Source organism: Drosophila subpulchrella, chromosome 2L (assembly GCF_014743375.2).
Source record: "Drosophila subpulchrella strain 33 F10 #4 breed RU33 chromosome 2L, RU_Dsub_v1.1 Primary Assembly, whole genome shotgun sequence".
In the NCBI taxonomy this organism is placed as follows: domain Eukaryota; kingdom Metazoa; phylum Arthropoda; class Insecta; order Diptera; family Drosophilidae; genus Drosophila; species Drosophila subpulchrella.
Genome location: NC_050610.1, coordinates 20,968,865 through 20,994,131, shown reverse-complemented (window position 1 = coordinate 20,994,131; position 25,267 = coordinate 20,968,865). Strand labels below are relative to the sequence as shown.

General features: G+C 34.9%; 7 protein-coding genes across 9 annotated transcripts; 3 read left to right on the top strand and 4 right to left on the bottom strand.

Moving 5' to 3' along the window:
* Positions 1-682: 682 nt before the first annotated feature.
* Positions 683-3,213, top strand: LOC119548679 (ATP-dependent RNA helicase me31b). Its single transcript, XM_037856123.1, has 5 exons — positions 683-732; positions 1,475-1,574; positions 1,674-2,052; positions 2,122-2,769; positions 2,888-3,213. Exons 1-5 carry the CDS (start codon positions 683-685, stop codon positions 3,088-3,090), a joined length of 1,380 nt encoding a protein of 459 aa, XP_037712051.1. The 3' UTR covers positions 3,091-3,213.
* Positions 3,214-3,646: 433 nt separating this feature from the next.
* On the bottom strand, positions 3,647-9,554 carry LOC119548677 (insulin receptor substrate 1). Its single transcript, XM_037856121.1, has 9 exons — positions 9,399-9,554; positions 6,714-7,099; positions 6,470-6,650; positions 6,277-6,408; positions 5,962-6,149; positions 5,651-5,900; positions 5,497-5,582; positions 5,254-5,431; positions 3,647-5,199 (listed from the first exon to the last, which is right to left on the bottom strand). Exons 2-9 carry the CDS (start codon positions 7,078-7,080, stop codon positions 3,771-3,773), a joined length of 2,811 nt encoding a protein of 936 aa, XP_037712049.1. The 5' UTR covers positions 7,081-7,099; positions 9,399-9,554; the 3' UTR covers positions 3,647-3,770.
* Positions 9,555-10,067: 513 nt separating this feature from the next.
* LOC119548680 (stress-activated protein kinase JNK) lies at positions 10,068-13,196 on the bottom strand. Its single transcript, XM_037856124.1, has 7 exons — positions 12,975-13,196; positions 11,790-11,957; positions 11,349-11,478; positions 11,092-11,289; positions 10,768-11,032; positions 10,424-10,707; positions 10,068-10,343 (listed from the first exon to the last, which is right to left on the bottom strand). The coding sequence occupies exons 2-7, from the start codon at positions 11,915-11,917 to the stop codon at positions 10,218-10,220; spliced, it is 1,131 nt and encodes a 376-aa protein (XP_037712052.1). The 5' UTR covers positions 11,918-11,957; positions 12,975-13,196; the 3' UTR covers positions 10,068-10,217.
* A 213-nt stretch (positions 13,197-13,409) lies between these two features.
* Positions 13,410-14,359, top strand: LOC119548681 (phospholipid phosphatase 6). Its single transcript, XM_037856125.1, has 2 exons — positions 13,410-13,527; positions 13,591-14,359. The coding sequence occupies exons 1-2, from the start codon at positions 13,519-13,521 to the stop codon at positions 14,194-14,196; spliced, it is 615 nt and encodes a 204-aa protein (XP_037712053.1). The 5' UTR covers positions 13,410-13,518; the 3' UTR covers positions 14,197-14,359.
* A 140-nt stretch (positions 14,360-14,499) lies between these two features.
* Positions 14,500-17,611, top strand: LOC119548678 (tyrosine-protein kinase transmembrane receptor Ror). Its single transcript, XM_037856122.1, has 8 exons — positions 14,500-14,959; positions 15,197-15,349; positions 15,405-16,001; positions 16,066-16,282; positions 16,339-16,543; positions 16,600-17,047; positions 17,111-17,243; positions 17,301-17,611. The coding sequence occupies exons 1-8, from the start codon at positions 14,862-14,864 to the stop codon at positions 17,517-17,519; spliced, it is 2,070 nt and encodes a 689-aa protein (XP_037712050.1). The 5' UTR covers positions 14,500-14,861; the 3' UTR covers positions 17,520-17,611.
* Positions 17,612-17,662: 51 nt separating this feature from the next.
* On the bottom strand, positions 17,663-18,766 carry LOC119548682 (FUN14 domain-containing protein 2). The gene is made up of 3 exons (XM_037856126.1): positions 18,604-18,766; positions 18,019-18,211; positions 17,663-17,948 (listed from the first exon to the last, which is right to left on the bottom strand). The coding sequence occupies exons 1-3, from the start codon at positions 18,696-18,698 to the stop codon at positions 17,766-17,768; spliced, it is 471 nt and encodes a 156-aa protein (XP_037712054.1). The 5' UTR covers positions 18,699-18,766; the 3' UTR covers positions 17,663-17,765.
* An 883-nt stretch (positions 18,767-19,649) lies between these two features.
* Positions 19,650-24,849, bottom strand: LOC119548032 (phosphatidylinositol 3,4,5-trisphosphate 3-phosphatase and dual-specificity protein phosphatase PTEN). 3 transcript variants are annotated; one of them, XR_005219263.1, is made up of 12 exons: positions 24,106-24,849; positions 22,763-22,975; positions 22,521-22,693; positions 22,315-22,459; positions 22,036-22,223; positions 21,860-21,967; positions 21,629-21,791; positions 21,455-21,564; positions 21,162-21,377; positions 20,780-21,101; positions 20,323-20,534; positions 19,650-19,838 (listed from the first exon to the last, which is right to left on the bottom strand). XR_005219263.1 is itself a non-coding variant. In XM_037855106.1 (12 exons), the coding sequence occupies exons 3-12, from the start codon at positions 22,860-22,862 to the stop codon at positions 19,819-19,821; spliced, it is 1,545 nt and encodes a 514-aa protein (XP_037711034.1). In that variant the 5' UTR covers positions 22,863-22,975; positions 24,106-24,394; positions 24,676-24,849; the 3' UTR covers positions 19,650-19,818. The 3 variants fall into 3 exon arrangements, 2 of the variants coding, with proteins under 2 accessions (XP_037711034.1, XP_037711036.1); XM_037855106.1 differs by lacking the exon at positions 20,323-20,534 and having other exon boundaries at positions 24,106-24,394; positions 24,676-24,849; XM_037855108.1 differs by lacking the exons at positions 20,323-20,534; positions 20,780-21,101.
* Positions 24,850-25,267: the final 418 nt, after the last annotated feature.

Below are 25,267 nucleotides of genomic sequence, written 5' to 3'. Positions count from 1 at the left end.
GATGGTGCAAGTGCTCACATTGAATCAGGGTTTCACATCGCCAAAAAGTTCCAACCGTTCCCCATCATACAAAATTTGGGAATAAGCGCAAAGACTGTTCAGACAAGGCCATTTCCTTACAGCAGCAGAAGGTCGAATCAGTATCTTAATTAATTCGAAGGAGAGGGAAAAGATTTTTCCATTTTAATTTGGTAATTTTATGTGGCGGGGGTCTGATTTGTTTTTTGGTTATTTTATTCTTGTAGGCAAATATAAACTGCTTTTAAACTAACAGCAAAGATGGTTATTATATTAAATTATTTTCCATTCCGCTATTTTTCAAATTTATTGTTTCAAATGTAATTTACTTTACAATTTGATTTGATTACAAACATTTGATTTATTTTCAGTATGAAAAAGTTGTTTCATTCCAATGTTTCAAAGTAGAGAGAAATTGCTAATGATTTTGATGGTTCACCGAGTGAAAATATTTTCCGAGTCGAACTGAAATTTGTATTATTGATAGCATGTTGCAAGGCGACTTCATTATTTTGTAGCTAAATGCCATTTTTTATCGCAACCCAAAGTTGAATACGTGAGCAATACAATTAAATCGGTGAACGCAGTGACTGAAAGAGTCAGCCGAAAGCAAAGAACGCGAAACATTTTATAAACGAATTAAATTAAATTTTCACTGTGAATAATGATGACTGAAAAGTTAAATTCTGGGCACACTAATTTAACAAGCAAGGGGTTTGTATATTTTATATATTTATTTATATTTGGCTTACAAGAGGCCCAACGATTATGGATGGTATATGTATGATCAGACACCGTTAACTTGCTGAAGCGTTAAACAATTAAGAACATTCATTGCAAAAATGATTGAAAATCGAAAGCCGATGATATGTATATTCTTGTATACCTTTCTTTTTCTTTGACCAGCTTCTAATTAACAACTAAATCTGCCGAACAATGTTATCTAATATAATAAAATGTAAACAAAGTAGTTTACAATTGAATTTCACTTGAATGCGTATGAAAGTATGTATGTACAATGTACATAAGTGCGTATGAAATAGTTATGTACATAGTGCACATGTGCATTCGTGGACATATTGGCCGCTAAACAAGTCGCTTAAATACATATGTATGTATATATGCATTGCACTGGCTAAATATAAATACATATGTGCATGTATATACATTAATGGCAATATATCTTAATTTTTAGCCATACTTAAAGATCAGAACAAAACTGGTATGCTAAGAAAAATCAGCATGAACAGTTATTCCCTGGGCTGCCATTTTTAAAATTTTGGAGTAGCGTTTCTTTTTTCTGCGATCCAAAAAAAAGGTTATACAAAGAAATAAAAGAATATTGAGAGTTCTTTGTAAAAAATTATAAAAAATTCTTAATTAAAAAAAAATAATGTTTATATTTTTTTTATAAATTAATAAATTTATAATTACTCATAAAAAATGTTTTTTTTAGGCTTATAAATGATCTTCAAATTGCTGGAAACACAAGTGACGATATGGGCTGGAAATCAAAGCTGAAGCTGCCGCCAAAGGACAACCGATTCAAAACAACTGTGAGTCTCAACAGCACACCTAAAAAATAAACTTAATCCAAATTAATTTATCAAGAATTTAATATATAACTAAAATAAATCTATCACCCTTTTTTGTAGGATGTGACCGATACGCGAGGAAATGAGTTTGAGGAGTTTTGCCTTAAAAGAGAACTGCTTATGGGTATTTTCGAGAAGGGTTGGGAGCGCCCTTCGCCAATTCAGGAAGCAGCTATTCCTATAGCTTTAAGTGGAAAGGATGTACTGGCTCGGGCCAAGAACGGTACTGGCAAAACGGGAGCCTACTGTATCCCAGTTTTAGAACAAATAGATCCAACCAAGGACTACATTCAGGCCCTGGTGATGGTCCCCACCCGAGAGTTGGCGCTACAAACTTCACAGATATGTATTGAGCTGGCGAAACATCTTGATATCCGGGTAATGGTCACAACAGGAGGCACCATTCTGAAGGATGACATTCTTCGTATATATCAAAAAGGTTAGCTCTATTGATAAAATTTATGTGCTTGTTTTGATACCAATTATCGTCGTTTCTTTGCCCCTGCAGTACAATTAATTATTGCCACTCCCGGACGAATATTAGATCTGATGGATAAGAAAGTTGCTGATATGTCGCATTGCAGGATATTAGTTTTGGATGAGGCCGATAAACTATTGTCGCTTGATTTTCAAGGCATGCTGGATCATGTTATACTTAAGCTACCAAAGGATCCACAGATCTTGCTATTTTCCGCAACATTTCCACTGACAGTCAAAAATTTCATGGAGAAGCATTTACGCGAGCCTTACGAAATCAACCTGATGGAGGAGCTAACGTTGAAGGGTGTCACTCAGTACTATGCATTTGTACAAGAGCGCCAGAAAGTACACTGCTTGAACACTTTGTTCTCAAAGCTGCAAATTAATCAGTCTATCATATTCTGTAATTCCACGCAACGTGTCGAGTTATTAGCCAAAAAGATCACAGAACTTGGCTATTGCTGTTATTATATTCACGCAAAGATGGCCCAAGCACACAGAAACCGAGTGTTCCACGATTTCCGCCAAGGACTCTGTAGGAATCTGGTCTGCTCGGATCTGTTTACCCGAGGTATAGACGTGCAGGCCGTGAATGTGGTGATCAACTTCGATTTCCCTCGAATGGCAGAGACGTACTTGCATCGAATTGGTCGCTCGGGACGTTTCGGTCATTTGGGTAAGTAAACATATCATGGATTCTTTATTTAAACAATGTTTATTATTTTGTTAATCAAAAGAAACTAGAAAAATCGATATATTTCTAACTTGTTTTATATATTTTCATCTACTTTAAGGTATTGCTATAAATCTGATAACCTATGAGGATCGTTTCGACCTGCATCGGATTGAAAAAGAACTTGGTACCGAAATAAAGCCTATTCCGAAGGTCATAGACCCCGCCCTTTATGTCGCAAATGTTGGCGCATCCGTCGGAGATACTTGCAACAACAGTGATCTGAATAATTCTGCAAATGAGGAAGGCAATGTGAGCAAATAAAACGGATGCAACTGTAACACTAGGATCTGAAGTAGAGTCTAAATCATGAAATCAATAAAAAAGATGAACTATTTCAGAAAAACAAAATTGTATTAAATAAATGGAAAGCAATTCAATTTTTTACATGCGCTATTTATAAACTTTGAACATTGGCTGCAACCAAGGAAAGGCAAAAATTAATTGGGAATTAGAAAGATCACCAGAGAGAATGCTCAAGAAAATGGCTTGTCATGAAAGGGAGCAGGTGTTTATAATTTATGGTAATAAAGGAATTTGATACTAAAGATCTCTTCACAGGATACCCCTGGGCGACAAAACGATGATCTTTTCCACCCAAAATTATTTAGTTACAGACGATAAACTTGTTTTATTTGTTGCACAACTTTGGCATTATTAGGATCTGTATGTTTCAAACTTTTCGGGTTCTTAAAGTTCTCGAGATCTCATTTTTATAAGCACAGAAGGTCATGGCTTAGTCCCGATCCGATTATTTAAAATCTTACTTCTGTTCAGCGAGTTCTAAAAAATAGTCTGTTACATTCAAAAAAACCGAGTATTATAATTTAAATAAAATTTATTTATTAGCATCCAAAATTGTAAGCTTTGCTTGTCAGAGAATATTTACAATAAATGTACAATATTAAACAAATCATATACATATGGTTTTAAATTCTAAAACTTTACGTATTAAATATGTTTGATGAGGAGGAAGATGAGTCCGATTGATCAAAGTCAATTTTCGCATAGGAGTTGCCCACTTCGGGGCATGCAGACACCGGCGGAGATTCGCGAGAACCTTTCTTCAGGTATGTTCCTGGGTTTTGGCCGCTACAATGGGGAAGATCTAGGGTGGCGTAGTGGAGCTCCGTCTGGGATATGCGAGATAAAGACCTTGAGGGGAAATTCAAATCCTTAATCTGGAGAATGTTCTGTTGTTTGCTTGGATCTGCGACTTTTGAATCGGTTGCCTTTGGAGTTATATTGAATTTGGTGACTGAGATGCAACCATGATCGGCTATCGTATTAGCACTTTCCGCTAGTAAATTATCCTTGGCAATGCCCTTTTGGCCAGGCTTCGATGAGAAAAGAGAACTGTCGCTTTTTATTTGAAGAATTTTGTAGCCCGCTTCGTTAATCTTTGTGAAATCATTCGATTTCTCCTTAGTTTGTGTGTAGTCTTCACTACTTATTGAGTGAACCAGTTTCTTTTCCTCATGACAACCCGTGTCCAAATTGTTGTTCTCAATCAGTTTTTCATCCACGCTAATTGGTTTATCGCTTTGCACGGTTAATGTCTCGAGTGCAATGTCAATGTTGCTATTACTTTCTACGGTTGAGGGTTCTGGACTCTTAGGTTTTTCATTTACCGGAGAGTTAGACTTCTTTTCTTCGCTTATGGATGGCTCTAACCGCTCTCTAGGAATATTATATGTACTTATTTTGTTAGCATCGAGCATGGCCCTTTTCACATACAAGTCTGCCAGAGTGATCATGTTTATACTGCTCGAAAGGCAAGTCGTACTGGGTGTACTGGGCGTATATGCATTGCCAACTGGTTTCATCTCTAGGTAACCATCCTCTGTTGCGCTGCTCGTGGTGTTGCCAACTTTGGTTCCATTGAAAATGTCTTTCTGACTTGTAGCGTTCAAGGCTAAGTTGGAGCTATCGTTTCTGATACTCTTGGGGAACACGTTTTCAATATGTTTGGGAATTTCATTATTCTTGATGAACTTTTGTTTTTCCAAATTGGTTGCTTGTGAAAAATCAATTTCCATTAAGTCACTCATTCGGTCGGGGTTTATCTGGTTCTTCAGACTCAAGAGCGGGGCACTTGTGGATTTCTTTTCCCGATTGCCACTTGTCCCAGAGCTAGAACCATCCTTTGTAATGCTACTATGACTTCTATTCGCCCCGAACTCATGTTTATTATCCTCCACAAGGACCACGCGCTGCAAGTCGCACCGCGGTATCTTTGACTTGGAACCCACCGAGTATGCTCGCACGCGATTCGGATTCTGACCAGTATCATTTAGATATCCCAGGCGCTTATTTAACTTTAAATGCTCGACTTTGTTCCCTATTGAATAAGCTCGAATAGGACGTCCACATCTGAAAAACAATGTTAACTACATTACTGGGCAAAGCTAGGAAAGGCATACTCACTGATTATCAGAATCCACATCGAAATCCTTGGCCAGCTTCTCGGATGTGTGCTCTGGAAAGTCAAAGTGCAGGTTTGCATCCTGTGAACTTTGCATCTCAACCTTCTCCTTTTCCTGGCTGACATCGCCAAACAAGGTCGGCTTAATTGGGGTCATCGGTATGTAGTTTTCGTCACTTTCTATAGTCATAAAAATAATAATTTGATTAGATCTAAGGCATATTGAACTTTGCTTCTTGCATTACCACTTTGCTCGGTGACTTTGCTGAATTCCGCACTTGCAAAGTCATCAATGTTTTCCTCAGGAATTGCCGTTTTCGATGACCGTGTGCTATGAAAAGTAAAATTTTACATAAATACTAAAGCATTAAACTATTTTAGATGGCAACTATGACTTACTTTAATCGGTAGTGGCTAAAACTTCCATTATCATCAGACTCATCGATACTAATTGACGACTCGGACTCTGAGCATCTCAATGGCATGGCGAATGTTGGACTATTACTGTGTTTGTTGGATGGGTGCGGACGGATGCCAGATATGGTGTTAGATCTTAGCCCATGATTGGATCCAAAGTATGTTTGATTACTGCACTCGCTCAGGGTTCCATTTCTGGTTGGTAAGCTATCGCACCGCTCTCTTCCGAAGGCTAAAACGGAATCAGTTTAATATTAAACAGCTCTTTAAATGATATGAAATACAATACTTACTATAAGTTTGGGGCGAACTGCAGTTCCGCAATTCGAGAGAGTTTTGGCGAACGTTTATTACGTTTATCGGTTTTGAAGCTTCGTTTGCAGACGATGATCGCTTTCTCATGGGCTCGTGGCTAATATCAGGTCTGGCTTGATAGACATTTATTAAATTCGTGTTCGACTCTGTTTTAGCTGACATAGCGCTGCAAATATCAAGTCAATGAATAAAATTAATGGCAATAAAAATACTATACGTTAGAAACGAAAATTATATCAGGCTTCAAAGTCACGGGTCATAAAACAACCGGCAATAGAAAGCGAATAAATTACCTTAATATCGTATTGTGCATATTGGTAGCAACAGCTGCATTATCCGTTTCCATCCACAACTCTCCAGATCCCAAGACACTTTGACGGCCGAGTTCCATGTAGAAAATACATTGAGGGGATGCATGTCCGCATCTGGAATAATAGATATAATGATATATTCCGAGCTACAATCAGTTCTTATGGGAATACATACCGCCTGATCGTTGTCAAAAGAATCTCAATGCTAGCAACTCGATCATCGCCATTGGGAGTCTTTTCCGGTCCTATACACACGAAGGTCAGGGATTTTGAAGTAAGGCAACAGTGGTACGGTCCAGTGATTCCCACTTTCTCCGAAATTCCCTTCTTTTGAATGACAACTTGCCAAACTTGGTCTATAGAAGAATATAAGTTGCATAGAGTGATCATAAATAAATCTTATTTTATCTTATTTTTACCATAAGCTGAGTGTGTTGTGCCATTCGTGTTGGCGATATTCCTTTGTAGAAATAGTAGTTTATCCAGCCATTTGCGTAAATCATTTTCGCTCTCCAGTACGATGCCGAAACCACCATCTCTTGAGGACAAAACGATGACGAATCTATGCTTCGTGTCCAAACGCCGGTTGATATTAAAGCAGTTCTTCAGATAGATAACCCTCTTTGGTTCCGCTCTCTGCAGGAACTTCTTTTCGGTATCGTAGTATTCCAAACGGGCTGAGGAAGTGCTGGTCTCCTCGTACAGCACAAAGAACTTCTTTTTCATGGTCTTCAGCTTTTTGTGGTAGCCACTCAGTACCATGCCATCATCCGATATTGAGGCCATGATTTCAGGATGCTAATTCCTGCAAGGTAAATTAGTATGTTATTATTATAAATTGAATCAAATGATCTATTTTCATCATATGTATATGGCATTCACTTTCTGAGACCATGATTGATACATACATACATACATATTTATAAGGAATTTTCTTTATATTATATTTATTTTTCTATATTATATATTATATTTTAAGTAATACATAAGATCTATTTTTTTTATCATATTTGTCTTTTAGTTTCTGGGACCCTGATGGATATAATATACATACATATTTATAAGGGATTTTCTATATAATATTTATTTTTCTATATTATATATTAAATTAAATTAGATATGTAAGATATATGTATTTTTTTTCATATTTGGCTTTCACTTTCTGGGACCCTGATTGATATAATATACATACAAACATTTTTATAAGGAATTTCCTATATATTATATTTTTTTTGTTTTTCTATATTATTAATATATAAGGTTAAGATTTAAGATATATATTTTTTATCATATATGTCTTTTACTTTCTGGGACCATGATTGATATAATATTTATTTTTCTATGTAATATATTAAATTAAATAATATATAAGATATATTTCCGTCATATTTGGCTTTCACTTTCTGGGACCCTGATTGATATGATATACATACAAACATGTTTATAAGGAATTTTCTATATACTATATTTTTTTTGTTTTTCTTTATTATTAATATATAAGATTAAGATTTAAGATATATTTTTTTATCATATTTGTCTTTCACTTTCTGGGACCATGATTAATATATTATTTATTTTTCTATATTATATATTAAATTAAATTAGATAGTATATAAGATATATGTCCGTCATATTTGGCTTTCACTTTCTTGGACCCTGATTGATATAATATACACACAAACATATTTATAAGGGGTTTGCTGTTCAACATCTCAGGTGTGATATAGTACGTTTCTGAAACGTAAACAACAAACATAATATCTCATCACCCGGAAAAACAAATCGGTTTTCACGGCACAACACAAACACGCGAATATACACTGGTCGGCATATGTATTTTGACAAAACAAAAGTTAAGTATACTCATAACTTGAATTTACTTCTTGTAAACTATAGGCATCAATGGAAAGGTAATTTCAATGCCGTTTGAATGATACAATGCATTTCTTTACCCATTCAGTATTTATTGAAAAGGACGAATTTGTGTAAATCAACTTTTAAATTTTTTTTAAAAACTTTTTTCCTCGACTTGAAAACTTAAATTTTTTGATGCAAAAAGTTTCTTCAAACAAAAATAATAGTAACTGCAAAAAGAATTTTTCAAAAATCATTTTCCTTATATTTTTTATGATTTTTTGAAGGTGACAATGTCGGAAAAAATTTGTATGAAAAAGAGAAAAATATGGCTCAAATGCCTGTTTTTAAGCATTTTCAAAAATTCATAAAAAATATAAGAAAAATGATTTTTGAAAAATTCTTTTTGCAGTTACTATTATTTTTGTTTGAAGAAACTTTTTGCATCAAAAAATTTAAGTTTTCAAGTCGAGGAAAAAAGTTTTTAAAAAAAATTTAAAAGTTGATTTACACAAATTCGTCCTTTTCAATAAATACTGAATGGGTAAAGAAATGCATTGTATCATTCAAACGGCATTGAAATTACCTTTCCATTGATGCCTATAGTTTACACGAAGTAAGTTCAAATTATGAGTATATTTAACTTTTGTTTTGTCAAAATACTTATGCCGACCACTGTACATATACGCGAAAATCCTTCGCCGTCTGTCAACATCGAACATCGAACATCAAAATACGCAATTACGTCGCGCCGTTTATGTCAATAATTCCGATTCCGCTGCAGCTTACGCGGCGACGACTGCAGATTAGAATCGGAATGGAATCGGATGTAAGCGATGGAATTCGGAGTTCGGAATGCATGATGAATGCCCACTGTACAGTGCACACTTTGTTTGTTGTTTCGCTTTCGTTTCTTTTTGAGTTTCTGCGCAATGCATTAAGATAACCGCAGCTAGATGCTCATTTTATTATGTGTACATATGCATGTACATACATGTACGCGCGTATGTTTGTACATATTTTGTTTTATAGATGAGCATCATAAATATATATGCATGCATACATATATCTCAGGAATTCTAATACATCTTACATACATATATGTATCTACGAGTTATTTTTCTCTGTAGGCATGTATGTATGTACAAACAACGTTACATATGGCACTCTGCTCTGGTGGTATCATTTACAAACGCACATGGATATGGAAAATAACACCAAAACGGCCTTTTGTCTGGTTCGCAATTTACCTAAAGCTCCTTGCTGCCGGGATCACCAATAATCGCAATATCAGTATCTACTGGTAATACGCCCGATACATTTAGGATTTGTATTATTATTGTTCACCAACGCAATTCTTTATTATCAAACCCCACATTTATTCGCGATGACACTTTGCTTTGTTATCGTTATCGCAGCATAGGACGAAAATGGTATGCGGCAACTATCGATGACATCGCACTTATCGAATACTCCCTTCAATGTCTTAAAATATGTTACAATAAATAAACACAATTTTTAATAAGCCAGTTTTTTATTCTGTTAATCTACGTTCTAAGTTTTTGTTACAATTATTATTGACTGTTTAAATCACTACATATTATTTTTATTTTATTTTATTTAACACAAGTCAATAAGGATTTTAAATATCGGAAATAAAATCTGATACCTAATAAATTTAATATAAAAACTTGTATTTAAATGAAAAATATTAAACTTTCATTGCTTAAGCTGTACGTTTATTATTCTAAAAGATAAAATTACATAGGCATGGAAAAAGATGGGAAGAATTTGGCGTCTGAAACAAGGGGCGTGGCCGAACTTTGAAACTTTTTAAGAAGATTTAGAAGAACTTAGAAGATAAGCAAGCATTAGTCTTAGTGAAGTTGAAATTAAAAAAGAATAATTAAGAAATTACAAAGTTTTGTATATTGATTTTATTTTTTAATGGTTACTATATTTTTAAATACAATTTGAATATTTTATTTGTTGTAATAATTTAACAATACATGCCGTATTGTTGTTAAGCTTTAGTTTTTGTGACTGACTAAGGAGGAAAAAGTCGTTCTCTACCGCGTTCTATTATTTGTGTTGTGTGCTTCGTAGTCCATGACTTCCTCATAGATTAGCTCCTTCCATTGCTCCACAGTGTGTTCCCTCTCGTCCACACTGTGATCATATGGCTCCGGAGCAGGCTGAAGGAAGAATCAATTCATAGAATATATAAGATCAAATGAGGTTACCAGTTACTACACTACTATATTCATACACTTACAGCATCGACTTCCTCGGCATCATACCAAACATTGATATATTCATGCTTCAAAGCCTCGTCCACAGATATCCGCTGCTCTGGATCAATGACTAGCATTTTACTAAGAAGATTTCTAGCGTCAGAAGCCTTCCTGCGGCTATTCTGATTATTATCATTTGGAAACAAGCCATCGGGGAAAAGTCTATCAAATGAGTATCCAGTGTATCTAGGACGATTTTCCACATAGTTTCGGACGGTTGGCTGTAACCGCTGCATAAATGAGGGAGATGGAGTCCCCAATTGCTCTGTAATGAGAATCAAAGTTTTGTTATAAAGAATCAAGATAGAGTTGTGCCATAGCTTACCAATAATTTTATTCCACTGATCTATATGATCTGTCCCGGGAAACAGTACGCCACCCCTTATCATTTCCCCCATAATGCACCCCACGGACCATATATCCACGTTCTCTGTGTAGCCCATACCCAAAATGACCTCTGGAGCCCTGTAATATCGGGTTACCACATAGGGAGTCATCATAAAGGTAGTTCCCGCAGTGCGTGCCAGACCGAAGTCTAAAATTTTCAGAGTGCAATCTGCCTTTACAACTATATTGGATGGTTTTAAGTCCTGTAAATAAAATATTACTTAATTTTGTACCTTATTTTGATAAGCTGTTAGTACTGTACTCTGTGAATAATTCCAGCTGAGTGTAAATGTTTTATACCACATAACATTTGGTAAAGCAAATAAGACATTCTGTCGTGATCCAAATCCATTTGGATAACTTGGCAGAGATTAGCATCCATCAGCTCCATGACAAGATAAACATCCTGGAACTCCTCCAAGTTCCTTTGCGGAGTGAAAGCATTAAGTAAGCCAATAATCTGTGGAGCACAGTATTCTTAATGAAAATTTAAAATTGTAAGAAAAGGATTTTAATTACGTTTTTATGGTTAACCAGCTTCATTAGCTTAAACTCCCTATATGCCCTCTTGGCGTGGGTCACATTTTGGAATGGTCGAGATAGTTTTTTAATCGCCACATTTTGTTCGGTGATAGTATCGTAAGCAGCGCTGTAAAAAATGCAAATGTTGTTAAATAATATAACATAATAGGTAAACTATAAACAGAAAAAAAGAAAAAACTACACAATTTACGAACAGATTTCTTTTCTAATGTTTGGTGGTTAAAATTTCGTCTAGAATTTGTCTACAGAAAGCAAAACATTTTAAATCCTTTAGGATTTTAAAATACATTTGGATGGCTTAAAGACTTATTGAATAATTATTTAAAATTGAAATTTGAAACTCTAACAACTAATTATCCTATATGATAATAAGTGATTTTTATACATAGGTTCATTTATAAAAATTAATAAACTCACCATACTATTCCTTGGGCACCTGATCCTATAGGCCTTAAATTAATGTACCGACTATGGATCGTAAAGTTGGTATCTCCCACCTCAACGGTGTAGTGTTGGTGCTGGGCTGTCATTTTATTCTGCTGCATTGATATATTTTTTTTAGTTCAGGGCAACGAGCATATCGGCCTAAAGATTAAAATTAAATAGAGTAAATACGATAAATCAATAAAGATAGAACATCAATGAGATAGTATTTTATATAAGAAGTAAAAATAAGCCATATGCATGGTGACTTTCCAAATGGATGGAGGCAGTTTTCTGAAAATTTCGCCAGAGATTAGGGGGTAGGAAAACATTAAACTTGGCTGGCCTTATTTGGGCAGAATGTTATGGACATTAAATGGGTCTGTTGTCGCGAAGGGTGAATAGGGGAGGCACAAGTATGGTGCGACTTTATTACCAAACTTATGGGACTCAGACTCATGATAAACTAGATAGAATTGGGGAACTCCTTATAAAAGATACAATTGCATAACGCAGTATCTCTTTGAAATTGACTTTTAACAACCTTAATGATAAGAAATAAAAGGTTTTTCATACTTTACAAAAAGGGCTGAGATAATATATCCCATGGATATTCTACATCCATTAGGTTCTTAGTGCTTAGCGGCACGCAGAGAAAAAACCGATTTAAAATCGATATGTCGGCTTAAACATAAAAGTACGGAATGTTGGACCACTGCGATGTACATAAGTTCATATGTATGCACACGCCTGTGTAAATACGTATGTATGTACATACCGGACTGGTGAAAACTGTAAACCTCCAGTGGTATACATATATGTAAGATGTAAACTATACACATACATACACACAATGGGTCGATAATTTTTGTAAATTTCCAAACTATCTTTCAGATAGAACTTGTTTCATGCATTCGTACATCGTACATGGAAAATACGGTTGAAGATAAATGAAGCGGTCTTCGGGCAGTGTCGATATGTAAACGTTAGACATTTGCGCATACATAGGTACATACTGTCGGGGGAAGTTGACATTTTATGTTAAATATCAATAATTTTTTCATTACCGGCACACTGGCATTCAGTTTTAATCGATTCTGTCACGTTTTGCTAGCTAGTTTCTGGGGATTCAGTGTTTTTTGTGTGTGGAGGGGAAAACGTAATAGAATATTTATTTACCATTTAACGCAGAGATTGAAACGATTTTCTTATGGAAAAATAAAATCGATTTTTTTTTGCTTATTTTATTCTATACACTGGGCACAAGACTTGCAAACATTTTCAATTATTTTAATGTTATAAAAAGTACGGAACCAACTATCTTCGGCACTTTCGCATGAGAATAATTGTACATGGATACAATACAATATACGAAAATCTATTGGAATATTCGATCACAACAAAAGTTATTTAAATCGGTGTGACCAGATTGGAGAGGGACCAAAACACAAACGACTAGAGTCGGCCATATCCGATTGAAAATCAATAAATGGAATAATAATTTTAAAAATTTGCCTCTTAACTGGTTAATAATAGTTAACATTAAGTTAAATGGAATTATAAAACAAAGTGGAAACCAATAAAACTGCCATTTTAGTGTTTCAGTTCATCGTCCCAAGCTGAAGATATGTTTTTCTGACTTATCGAATATAAATCGTTTGACAGCTTAGCCCTCACATCTCTAACGCTAAATAAAAACACAAAAATAGAAACATCTTACGATATGAAGACGGTTGGTCTTTGTGATGATTCATATGCTGATAAGTACTAACTTTAATCACCTATTATTTCGCAGAATTCACCAGCTCTTAAATACCTTTTGGAGAAGGATGTCCAGGTGTCCAAGCATTTCGTTAGAGCCGTCTCCAACCTGTCTGTATTTAAATCCCTGCGGTTGCATAGCCAAATCCTAGAGATATCCTGCCATGGCGTTGCCTGGTTTGCCTCCTGGATTGCCTTTATATGGCTGGTCAGCTCGAAGAGCCTGTACCAGATGCAAGTGAACATGCTTTTGGGTCTAGTACTCGATGTTGTGGTCGTGGCTGTGCTGAAGGCGCTCGTTCGGCGCAGAAGACCGGCTGCCAACAAGGATATGCTGGCCATAGGACCCGATAAGTTCAGTTTTCCCTCCGGCCACTCCTCCAGGGCGTTCTTCGTACTCCTGTTCTTCACCAAGCTGTATCCCCTGCACATTATATTCCTGCTACCGGTCACCGCTTGGGCTGTGAGCGTCGCCATCTCGCGACTAATTCTGCAACGTCATTATGTCTTGGATATTTGCGCTGGAGCAGTAATTGGGGTTCTTGAGGCCTTGATCATTGGATTCCTGTGGGTCAGCGAGGAAACCGCATTCAGCATAGTTGGCTTCGTTTCGGAGGAGACTGTCGATAGTATGGAGTAACCGAAGTTGGACTTTGGTTAGTCTTGTATTCCCGAAAGCTATAGATTATCTCTAAATCATTTCTTGTTCCCTTACCAAAAACATTGTTAATAATTAGTATAAATGCTTAATTGTTATTTTGGTTTTAAATTAAAAAAAAGTGAATATGTTTAGTGACCCTTCATACAATTGTATAACTTATTGGGCTTGTCCTCGAAACAAATTCAAAGTCTTAAGGTTCAAGTATAGTGTCCCTTAAAAATCCTTAAAGCAAGTACATTTCATATAAAATCTATTCATTCAAAATGTTTTAATATAGATATAACCGCCAAATGCGAAATAAATGGAAACTGTTTTAAATTGTTATATAAAGTTGGTACTTTTATTTTTAAATTATTAGAACATTGTGACATAGTTAGTACAACATTTAAATATTACTTTTAAATTTATAACAATATTTAACTATTCAATTGTTAACTTCTTTGTTCGGAACCTTTGTACTCTAAGTTATATCGATTCATCGATAGGGAGTCAACAACCCCAATGGCTGCGTGAAGGGATGAAATGTTGTATGTCATACAAAGTTTTCGCCAAGGAATAAATACAAAAATATTTTCAGAATCGTTGGCATGTCAATTGGTCTATTAAAATAACAAAAGGTTTTATATTGTTAGAGGTTTAGCAATATGAAAAAATATTCTGCATTTATCGTGTGTATTTCGATCCTACTGGTATTTAAAAGAAAGGATGTGGAGAGCTATAATGTGGACTCTGGAATATACGGGTAGGTATTTGGTGAACATGGAAACAGCTTCTTTCATTTGTGTGAATTTATTTTATTTAAATCAGGTGTTCAGAATTATACTTTTATTAAATTAATAAAAACTGTTAAATAAAAATCGTATTTATAAGATTAGTTGGAACTAATATATTTTAAAAGTGTTTAGGTATTTCTTCTAATAAGAAATTGTATCTTGCAACTTAATAATTAAAGTCTAATCATTTTAAATTGGATTCTCAGGTTTCAGAAATCATCGGGAATCTGTCATATTTACAATGGCACTATTTGCAAAGATGTTTTGAGCAATGCCCATGTTTTTGTGTCCCCGAATCTCACTATGAACGACTTGGAGGAGCGACTGAAGGCGGCCTATGGAGTAATAAGGGAATCCAAGTGAGTATACCATAACATAACATAATAATATCAGATTCTAATGGCTTATTTTCAGAGATATGAATGCGAATTGTCGCATGTACGCCTTGCCCAGTTTATGTTTCTCCTCGATGCCGATTTGCAGAACTCCTGAACGCACGAATTTATTGTATTTTGCCAACGTGGCTACTAACGCAAAGCAGTACAAGAGTTCCAATGTCACCATACGCCGCAAGAGAACCAAAACTAAGGATATGAAAAGCATAAATATATTTAAAAAGAAATCCACCATCTACGAGGATGTGTTCAGCACAGATATTTCGAGTAAATACCCACCAACCAGAGAGTCTGAGAACCTAAAACGCATTTGCCGCGAGGAGTGCGAACTTCTGGAGAACGAGCTGTGTCAGAAGGAGTATGCCATCGCCAAAAGACATCCAGTCATCGGGATGGTTGGGGTCGAGGATTGCCAACAGCTTCCCCAACACAAGGATTGCTTATCCCTGGGCATAACCATTGAGGTGGATAAGACAGAGAACTGTTACTGGGAGGATGGGTCGACCTATAGAGGAGTTGCGAACGTGTCCGCCTCCGGAAAACCCTGTTTAAGATGGTCTTGGCTTATGAAAGAAATATCTGATTTTCCAGAGCTCATCGGTCAGAATTTCTGCAGGTAGTTAAACAAAAAGGTTTTAATTCGAATAGTTATAATATAAACCATTTTTCTATATTTTTAGGAACCCAGGTAGTGTGGAAAATAGCCCTTGGTGTTTTGTGGATTCTTCGAGGGAGCGCATAATAGAACCTTGTGACATTCCCAAATGTGCAGATAAAATTTGGATTGCCATTGTGGGAACGACGGCAGCCATCATCTTGATTTTTATAATAATATTCGGAATAATACTTTTTAAAAGGAGAACCATTATGCACTATGGCATGAGGAATATTCATAATGTAAGTAACCATGACAACCACAAAATGGTTTAGAATATAACAAATATTTGTTTCAGATCAACACACCCAGCGCCGATAAGAATATTTACGGAAATTCACAACTAAATAATGCTCAAGATGTGGGCAGAGGCAACTTGGGAAACTTATCCGATCATGTTGCTCTGAACTCCAAGCTAATTGAAAGAAATACTCTACTGAGAATATCCCATTTTACCCTTCAAGATGTTGAGTTTTTGGAGGAGCTGGGCGAAGGAGCTTTTGGTAAGTAACGAAAGTAAGGAACAGGGTTTATAAATCTTAATACTATACCATTTTAGGAAAAGTTTACAAGGGACAGCTTTTGCAGCCAAATAAAACCACCATAACAGTTGCCATTAAGGCCTTAAAAGAAAACGCCTCAGTGAAAACTCAACAAGATTTTAAGCGTGAAATCGAACTAATATCGGATCTAAAACATCAGAACATAGTCTGCATACTAGGGGTTGTGCTGAACAAGGAGCCATATTGCATGCTCTTCGAGTATATGGCCAATGGCGATCTGCACGAGTTTCTGATCTCAAACTCACCCACCGAGGGAAAGTCCCTATCGCAACTGGAATTTCTACAGATAGCGCTGCAAATCAGCGAGGGAATGCAGTATCTGTCGGCCCATCATTACGTTCATCGGGACCTGGCAGCTCGAAACTGTCTGGTAAACGAGGGTTTGGTTGTGAAAATATCCGATTTTGGACTATCCAGGGACATTTACAGCTCAGATTATTATCGGTAAGACTTAAATTCCGTTCAGACTTTGCAAAAATTACAATCTTACAATGGATTTCATTAAAGGGTCCAGTCAAAGTCACTATTGCCTGTAAGGTGGATGCCCTCAGAGTCGATATTGTATGGTAAATTCACCACGGAGAGCGATGTATGGTCATTTGGAGTGGTTCTTTGGGAAATCTACAGCTATGGAATGCAGGTAAAATGTATTAACTTGTATATAAGTTCACAAAAACTAACCATTTACATCTTCCAGCCATACTACGGCTATAGCAATCAGGAAGTTATCAATCTAATCCGTTCAAGGCAACTGCTTTCCGCTCCGGAAAACTGTCCCACTGCAGTCTATTCGCTGATGATCGAGTGCTGGCATGAGCAGTCAGTTAAACGTCCAACGTTTACAGATATCTCAAACCGTCTTAAAACCTGGCACGAAGGCCATTTTAAAGCCAGTAATCCAGAAATGCAAACGTAGGCATTTACACACATATGTATTTTCAACGAATGGACTGTAACATAAGTAGATTTAAGAACTTGATAAAATAAAAGATCTATAAACATTTTAATACCCACAAAATATCATTTAGTTTTCACAGTCAAGACAGGCATTCAATTCGATTTCCGTTTATATTATTTTTTTTCGTGTAACTTTATTTAGTGAGATTTGTTCATAATAGCCATATGGTATTTTAATGTTTTTTTGTGCCGTTTATTATATAAATTATCCAGTTGCAATTCCTAGGGCAACGCCACCGAAGAACGAGGCCAGGAATATGTGCAGATCGTTTACTTTCGGGCCCTCCTCATCGCCAATCAGTTTGGTATACCACTTGGCCACTTTCTTGCCGTTTCTGGTCAAAAGGCTTTCCGCTCTATCCAGCTGATTGTCGACATATCTTTCGGTCTGCAAGAACAGGGGAAAAGATACGATTTGAGTATGTTGAAGTAACAACATGGAGATCCTAAAATCATACCTTATCTTTCCAATTTTTCTCACGACCTAACGAAGCTTCCACTTTGTCGGCCAGCTTATCAACGCTCTTATCCAATTTGGTCCAGTTTATTTTTATAAGACCTTCTTGGTGTGCAATTTCCAGCAAGATAATGCTGCCGCCAACAGCAAAAGCAGCAAATTTGCCTATCTTCATGGTTGTAAATCCTGTAGCCCTGAAAATTTGTATAATGTTTACTTAGTTTCCAGCAAATGTATTATAACTACATTTTTTTATTGTGTATTTTGGTATCATAATCTTAATCTCATAAATGCAGTCTGTCTCTAGTTTTACAGACCGCTATAATACCGCATTAATTAGATAGGAACCGCTTATGTTGAAGGTCCTTACCTGTGGCACAAACAACCATACTTATATACACATGTATAGATCAAGAAACTGATAGAATTCTCTTTAATCCTCGGTTTCTTGGGAATAACATAAATATCTACTGTATCATCTATTAGTAAATAATAAGGGTGCGCCAATAATGAATGTACTGGAGGTAACACAGATTTCGCATTGATTAAATTCTACTTGGCTGCGCTGTAATGATATAACACATACCATCCTGAAGTGACTCCAATTAGCATTTGCGAGTACGCTGAACGCTGGCCAATATCGCTAAAAACTTTCTTTAAAAATTCCGAGTAATTAGTCATTTTTAAAATTAGATATTTGACGTTAAGCGGAGAAGTTCTCAGAGTTTACGTCAATTTTACACAATAATATAAGGGCGTCAAGATAGCATCCAAGCATCCGCCAATTTGGGGTATTGCATTTTGGAACGCGGAACCGGAACATAATTTTTACACAACATTTTTGGAAATTTAAAAAATAGTCCGGTTTACTTAAAAACAAGGTTAAATACAAATACAAAAAATTGTATTTCTCCCTACCTTATTTAGTGACTAATGAGTTAATTTACAAGCAACACCTTAAATAGACCCTTTTTAAATATAGCTTAAAAAATAAAGTCATTGCGTATTATATGGCCTTAATCTATAATAACAGTGATTTCCACGATGTTGGTATATTTATATATTTAGTATATTTTTGTATGTTATCGATAATTTTTAGAGCCACCCTTTGTCGTTAGGCGTACCTTTTAAAATCGTGTTTTAGCAGAGTTTAAGTATTTGGATGGAATTACTGCTAGCCCTATGTAGGAAGATATTTAAGAACTTACTTACATTCACTTTCTTGGAAAAAATATTTTCATAAATTAAAAATGTGAAAGAAGACCTCTTATACAGAGTGTAGTAGAATTGTCTTCCAACCAAATTCCCCCCCCAAAAACAAATTTCCCTGTCACAGAAACAGTTTCAAAATCAAAAAGACGAAAATGTCCGAGATACGGTCCAAAACTTTGTTCTTTTGAATTATTAAACAGCTATTTCTCAAAACCAGGGTCCTGACCCTCACCTTAAAATATGTTCAAGGGAGTTTTACTTGTTATTTAGCCTTAAGATGGTTTGGCAAATTGTTAAAGAATTCACATTTCTTAATTTTTCCTAGTCTAGTCGGGACTTTCTGAAGTCATTGCAGTATTTTCATCGTCCTTACCCTGACTTTATCATACCAAAATTTCAGACAAAAACCCAAAGTTCGAATGAAATCTACAATACAAAATGTACATGAGTTTATTTAAAATAATTGTTAAAACTACTTAAATAAATATCATACAGTATATTTACAAATTCGAATAGATTAGCCAATTACTTAGCAATTTTAATTACTTTGCTAAATCACCAAGAATTATAAGTCCGTAATAAGCATTGATTACAGGTATGTTGATTCACCTGAAATTAAATAAAAATATTCATATATTTAGTCATGTTTGAACTTGGATATCAACCTATATTAACAATTTAGTTAAGTTAATAAAACTCAACAATGAAAAATATCGAATAAGCGTGAATGGTTAAGCATTGCAAGTATTCGAAGATATCTCCTTATGCCGAAGACGGTTAATGGCAATGAAACATAAAAAATATTTAAGGAATCTCTTCAGTTTTATCGATTTAGGTGCGATTTTTATTTTTAAGATAAGCTTATCAATGAAACATTGGATTAACATTGAAATCTAAAAGAAGTTCAGAAATTTAATCGGAAAAATTCGATATTTTAATACCAGTATTTATTAAATGAAATGAACGACGCAATTGAGATGTCCGGAGTCATATACATATATTATGAAGAGGTGAAGTATGTTTGATGAGAATCGATGCGGATACTGATAAAGGGTTTGCCCGATTAGTTGACCTTTCTTAGGCTCCCACTCACCTATGTACATTAAATTCTAAACAGATGTGCAGAGCCCAGCTGTCATCGATCGGTTCCCCTGTAAAAGGAAGTGGATCTTTGCAAGCCTGTCTGCTAGTATACTCGTAAAAGTCTTGGGGACATATAAATCCAGTTCTGGTGGCTTCGTTTTATACATCAAAAATAAGAGATCGTTCAGCCAGAAGTCTTTTAAATCGTCTCGGGTGTTTATTCTGGCGAAGTCAATAAGAATATAAATGTTTGGACGATATATGGTAGTAAAAAGGCTATCTGAGAAATGGTAGTTTGAATACTATTAATGTAAAAAAAAAACCGGTAATGGGCAAGAAGTCTAATTAAAATAAACTCATTTTAATACAAAGATGAAATAAGAACGTTTTTTTTTATTATTCAATTTAAACAGATAGATTTTTAGTGAGATCTGGTCTTTGAGATGTATAGTATTCAGAAAACTCACCGGATTCCCAATCTCCCTCGCCTTCTTCGGTACCACAGTTGAATTTTGGAGAGGATTGTTTACATGTGATGTATGAATTGTAATTGATGTTCTTATTTTCATTTATACTTCGAGTGTCAGAGGTGATATGAACTTCACTATTCTGCCATTTGATTAAATCAGGTTTTTTAATGGACGGTTGATTAAATATATGATTTTTTTTTATTTCCTCTTTTGTGGAATCATTCAAGCTTGATAAAAGAGGTTTGCTATTAGGCTGTTTGCGTTTAGACGCAGTCGAAGTATTTTTTGAATTGGTTGATGTGTCGTATTGAATTTTAGTCTACGAATATTAGATTTATATATTAAGCATATTTTCTGCGCAAAACGTGTTTTCACTTACAACTATATCCTTATGATCCAACGGTTCTATTGTTTGACTTTTCGCTGTGTTATCATTGACGATCGGAGTTAAGACTTTTTTATCAAGAAAGCAGTTTTGGGGCAAACTGTCATAATCTGATCTTTCAAAATTTAAAACGTTGTCATTTTTCTCTTTATCAGAAGGTTCAGCGCTAACATCTTTGCTACAATTTTCTGCTTCAAATACGATTGAAATCTGGAAAATATATAAAGTTTGGTTACAATCAATAGGTCATTGTAGTCTGGATCTTAGAAAAATCCTGCGCAACGTACTTTGAAATCCTCTGAAAACGCTTTGTGTTCTCTGTCTTTATGTACATCATCGATTTCCGATTTGCTTAAAGTGTGTATATATTTGTTAACTGTTCCATCGGATTCACAAGCTAAACAGGAAAACGAAGCTTATTAAATTGATTTGTCCGCTTTAGAATTTCTAGTTATACTCACGTGAATAATTTCGAACAAAAAATGTATTCAGCCAAAAATGACAAACTATTTTCTTTGAGGATTTTTGTTTAAGTTCGAATTTTATATCACCGGAAACTGGTAAAGATGGTTTACTGGTCAATACAAATGATTTTTGAAAATCAATCGTCCAGGTTTTCAGTCTCTGAAATAGGCATAAACCAGAATAAAATATTTTAACCCGTCGTAGATTGTTAGATGTTATTTACTTACATCTGGCTTTGCATTTTCTGTGGCTGAGTCGTGTAATACAGATACTGAACATTTTACCGTGCCGTAATTTTGCAGAAAACCGGACTCCGAGAACCGTATTTCACATACCTACAAAATATAAAAAGGGAAAAGTATAATTTCGTTGCAGCTTAGTACGACTTTCTTAAAATACTCACGTTAAGGCTTATTTTCGAATATGGAACACTTGAACAAACTAGTTTGGAAAAATACTGAACATATCGACGCTGAGATGGGATTGTCACACCTTTACGATCCTTTGTACGCTTCTCATCATACCACGCTAATGCCTCATCAGCGGATTTTTGTAATCCACTGAACAGTAAATATGCACAAATCATGGTACCTATAAAAAGTTTGTTAGATCAGATAAAAGTATTTATTTAATACAATGTACTTTTCAATGAATCTACGGACAAAGGGTAAACTTTTCTTACCAGTTCTGCCTTTTCCAGCTTTACAGTGCACGGCTACGACATTGGACGAATCTTCCTTAAGCCACAAATCAACATCCTTGCAAAATCGTTGTATTAACTCAATCGTTGGAGGGTTATGGTCTTCGAACGGAAAAACTGCTACTCTCTGTAATAAATTGATAGATTTATTGATTGGAACTACTATAGCCACACAAGATATATCCTACCCCGTGAAATTTTCCCACGTCGTAACTACGCTCTAAGCATAGGTTATATATTTTGTAATGTTGGCCATGATTTTCTTCCAAAAACTTATAGACATCTTCTAGACGGTTTCTGTAGAGGCCCTCTATTTTATCCGGTGCTGGATACCCCATGGCAATTATGTTATCATTAATATCTGTAAAACAAAAATAGGGAAACATAAGAATTATAATTCCTTAAAAGGGCACTTAATTTGATGACTTACAGGTTAAATCCAAATTGTATCCTTTTTCTTTGTATCGTATACGTTTTTTGCTCACTACATTGCGTATCACGTTAGACATTAACGAAATGGTGTTGGCCATATTTTTAAAGTTAAAAGACTTGTCTTTTGTTAAATTAGGTTAGCTGCATCCATTCAAATCTAATTGGAAACCAGTTGTTTACTTATATTTTAATCCATTTCAATGTTTTTGTTCTGAAAAGAGAAAAGAAGCAAGGAAATTAAAAGGTTTTAATAAATTTTGCTGTGTTCAAACTTATTAAAGAGGCTATCAAACAAAAAAACATGTTCAAAACAAGGGCTAGAAGGATTAAATAGTTTAGAACCACTCGAAACTCTTAATTAGGTTTTTCAACTGAGAGATCATTTAAGACATTATCATTTATGTATATCCTAACAGTTTCTTAATATTATCAATAGTGGGTTGGAAATCCTAAGCAAGGTATTATTTTTTCTGTTCTTTGAGATAGTAATATCTTTAGATAGATGTATTTCACGATTTCAAGCAACATACTACCGAGGTATGACTGCATTGTTATTCATTATTCATAATTATTAGCGGATAGTAATAATAGAAGGAATAAATAGTTTAGAACCACTCGAAACTCTTATTTAGGTTTTTCAACTGAGGGATCATTTAAGACATTATCACTTATGTATATCTTAACAGGTTCTCATGATTATTAATAGTGGGTTGGAAATCCTATGCAAGGTAATATTTTCTGTTCTTTATGACTGCATTGTTCATAATTATTAGAGGATAGTAATAATATAAGAATAAATAGTTTAGAACCACTCGAAACTCTTATTTATGTTTTTGTACTGAGAGATCATTTAAGACATTATCACTTGTGTATATCTTAAGAGGTTCTTAATATTATCAATAGTTGCAAATCCTAAGCCAGGTATAATTTTTTCTGTTCCTTGAGATAGTAATATCTTTAGATAAAAATGGTAATGAATGTAGGCAAAATCCGCTAGATGTATTTCACGACATACTACCAAGATATGACTGCATTGTTATCCATTATTCATAATTATCAGAGGATAGTAATGATATTTTCTTGTATATAGATCTGAAAATCGCAATCCTTGCTCTTGGATATAGATACATACATACAGAAACTGCATTTCTTGCAGGGGAATAGTTTTTTAGCTCTTTTAAGAACAGGTAAAGAGTTGACTGAAACCCTTTTCCATTAAGTATTTTGCTCAAGTTCGGTATACCTAGGTCCTTAAAATTGCCAATCACACACACACTCACACACACAGCAGGCACACACACACACATGCACGGCATATATGTACACGTGAAACATACTTACATGTATTGGCATATTATCAAAGATAAACAATATAACAATTTTCCGCTTGGCATAATACATTCAGTTTCGACCGTCGAATATCTCAACTTGCCGATAGAGTTTTCTTATTGCAGCCAAAGCATGGGATTCGAGGGCAATTAAATGGGTTCACTTTTTGAACAATCGAAATCCGTATTTGAAACACCGAACAGTAATTTCGAATTACTTAACATAGCGACTGATTTGGCAACTGTTTTCTGGTTTTTTTGTTTTATTTTATCTCGCCGAGTAGACACACTTTTTCGACAAACTGTTTGCGAATGCGAATGGTGGTATGTATTGCAGTTAGAGCACATATGCATGTACAGAAATATGCAGATATGGATGCACATGCACCGATTTTTGTGCATTTATGTACATATTTGTTTAAACAAAAACATATTTACAATTCCACAGACATTTTTTTACACACTTTTACACTATCAGCAGCACCACACGAATATACATATGTATGCGACTACTGTTTTAATACATATGTATGTGCATATGGGTATGTTTAAGTCAATAAGCTAAATGTATTTGGGTTCCCACCGAGCAGGTTCTTGTTACTGCATCGAAAATAGTTATCACATGTTATACATTAAGCCACGAAATTCCAAATAAAACTTTTAAATTATGTGTAAAACTTAAACAATAGCGCTCATGCTCTATTAAATGTATTATTAATTTATCAAGCGTGAGATCCACAGGGTGTTTAAGGTTAGCGATACCACTACAAGATGGGAGAAAAAATACGTGCAGCGTTATCGACGTGCGTGGCGCCCTTTCGATTAAATTGTGTATGCAAAAACTATCGACCGTCAATCGATAGTTGTTAATTAACCAAAAATATTTCATTTTTATATATTTTTTATAAAATACATAAATACAATCGGTTTTTCAAGAGAAATAACAAATTAAGACTTGTCAAATTATTAATTTAAATATTAATGAATTTAATAAATAAAATAAGTCATTTATTTTGATATTTTATTTAAAATCAAACAATTTCATTTACTTTCTAAATTTTTAGGCTTTTAAACATATTGAACTTAGCTGCTTGAACAGCTGTTCTATGGAAATCCCGCAGTGTGACCAAGTAAAATTTTCAATATTAAAAAATAACTCACCTGAATTATTAAAA

What these genes read in the sequence shown, in the direction of transcription:
- LOC119548682 (XM_037856126.1), bottom strand. Translation starts at nt 18,698, where the DNA reads ATGACTAATTACTCGGAATTTTTAAAGAAAGTTTTTAGCGATATTGGC. An exon ending in ATTGGAGTCACTTCAGGATG is followed by an intron (nt 18,212 to 18,603) that starts GTATGTGTTATA and finishes ACAAATTTTCAG; the next exon opens with GGCTACAGGATTTACAACCA. An exon ending in AGAAAAATTGGAAAGATAAG is followed by an intron (nt 17,949 to 18,018) that starts GTATGATTTTAG and finishes CTGTTCTTGCAG; the next exon opens with ACCGAAAGATATGTCGACAA.
- LOC119548032 (XM_037855106.1), bottom strand. Translation starts at nt 22,862, where the DNA reads ATGGCCAACACCATTTCGTTAATGTCTAACGTGATACGCAATGTAGTG. An exon ending in CAGAAAATGCAAAGCCAGAT is followed by an intron (nt 21,792 to 21,859) that starts GTAAGTAAATAA and finishes TGCCTATTTCAG; the next exon opens with AGACTGAAAACCTGGACGAT. An exon ending in TGGATCATAAGGATATAGTT is followed by an intron (nt 21,102 to 21,161) that starts GTAAGTGAAAAC and finishes TAATATTCGTAG; the next exon opens with ACTAAAATTCAATACGACAC.
- LOC119548679 (XM_037856123.1), top strand. Translation starts at nt 683, where the DNA reads ATGATGACTGAAAAGTTAAATTCTGGGCACACTAATTTAACAAGCAAG. An exon ending in ACTAATTTAACAAGCAAGGG is followed by an intron (nt 733 to 1,474) that starts GTTTGTATATTT and finishes TGTTTTTTTTAG; the next exon opens with GCTTATAAATGATCTTCAAA. An exon ending in ACAACCGATTCAAAACAACT is followed by an intron (nt 1,575 to 1,673) that starts GTGAGTCTCAAC and finishes CCTTTTTTGTAG; the next exon opens with GATGTGACCGATACGCGAGG.
- LOC119548680 (XM_037856124.1), bottom strand. Translation starts at nt 11,917, where the DNA reads ATGCAGCAGAATAAAATGACAGCCCAGCACCAACACTACACCGTTGAG. An exon ending in TCAGTGGAATAAAATTATTG is followed by an intron (nt 10,708 to 10,767) that starts GTAAGCTATGGC and finishes TTCTCATTACAG; the next exon opens with AGCAATTGGGGACTCCATCT. An exon ending in ATGCCGAGGAAGTCGATGCT is followed by an intron (nt 10,344 to 10,423) that starts GTAAGTGTATGA and finishes TTCTTCCTTCAG; the next exon opens with CCTGCTCCGGAGCCATATGA.
- LOC119548677 (XM_037856121.1), bottom strand. Translation starts at nt 7,080, where the DNA reads ATGGCCTCAATATCGGATGATGGCATGGTACTGAGTGGCTACCACAAA. An exon ending in CACAACACACTCAGCTTATG is followed by an intron (nt 6,651 to 6,713) that starts GTAAAAATAAGA and finishes ATTCTTCTATAG; the next exon opens with ACCAAGTTTGGCAAGTTGTC. An exon ending in CAAAGTCACCGAGCAAAGTG is followed by an intron (nt 5,432 to 5,496) that starts GTAATGCAAGAA and finishes TTATGACTATAG; the next exon opens with AAAGTGACGAAAACTACATA.
- LOC119548678 (XM_037856122.1), top strand. Translation starts at nt 14,862, where the DNA reads ATGAAAAAATATTCTGCATTTATCGTGTGTATTTCGATCCTACTGGTA. An exon ending in GCATGAGGAATATTCATAAT is followed by an intron (nt 16,283 to 16,338) that starts GTAAGTAACCAT and finishes TATTTGTTTCAG; the next exon opens with ATCAACACACCCAGCGCCGA. An exon ending in GCTGGGCGAAGGAGCTTTTG is followed by an intron (nt 16,544 to 16,599) that starts GTAAGTAACGAA and finishes ATACCATTTTAG; the next exon opens with GAAAAGTTTACAAGGGACAG.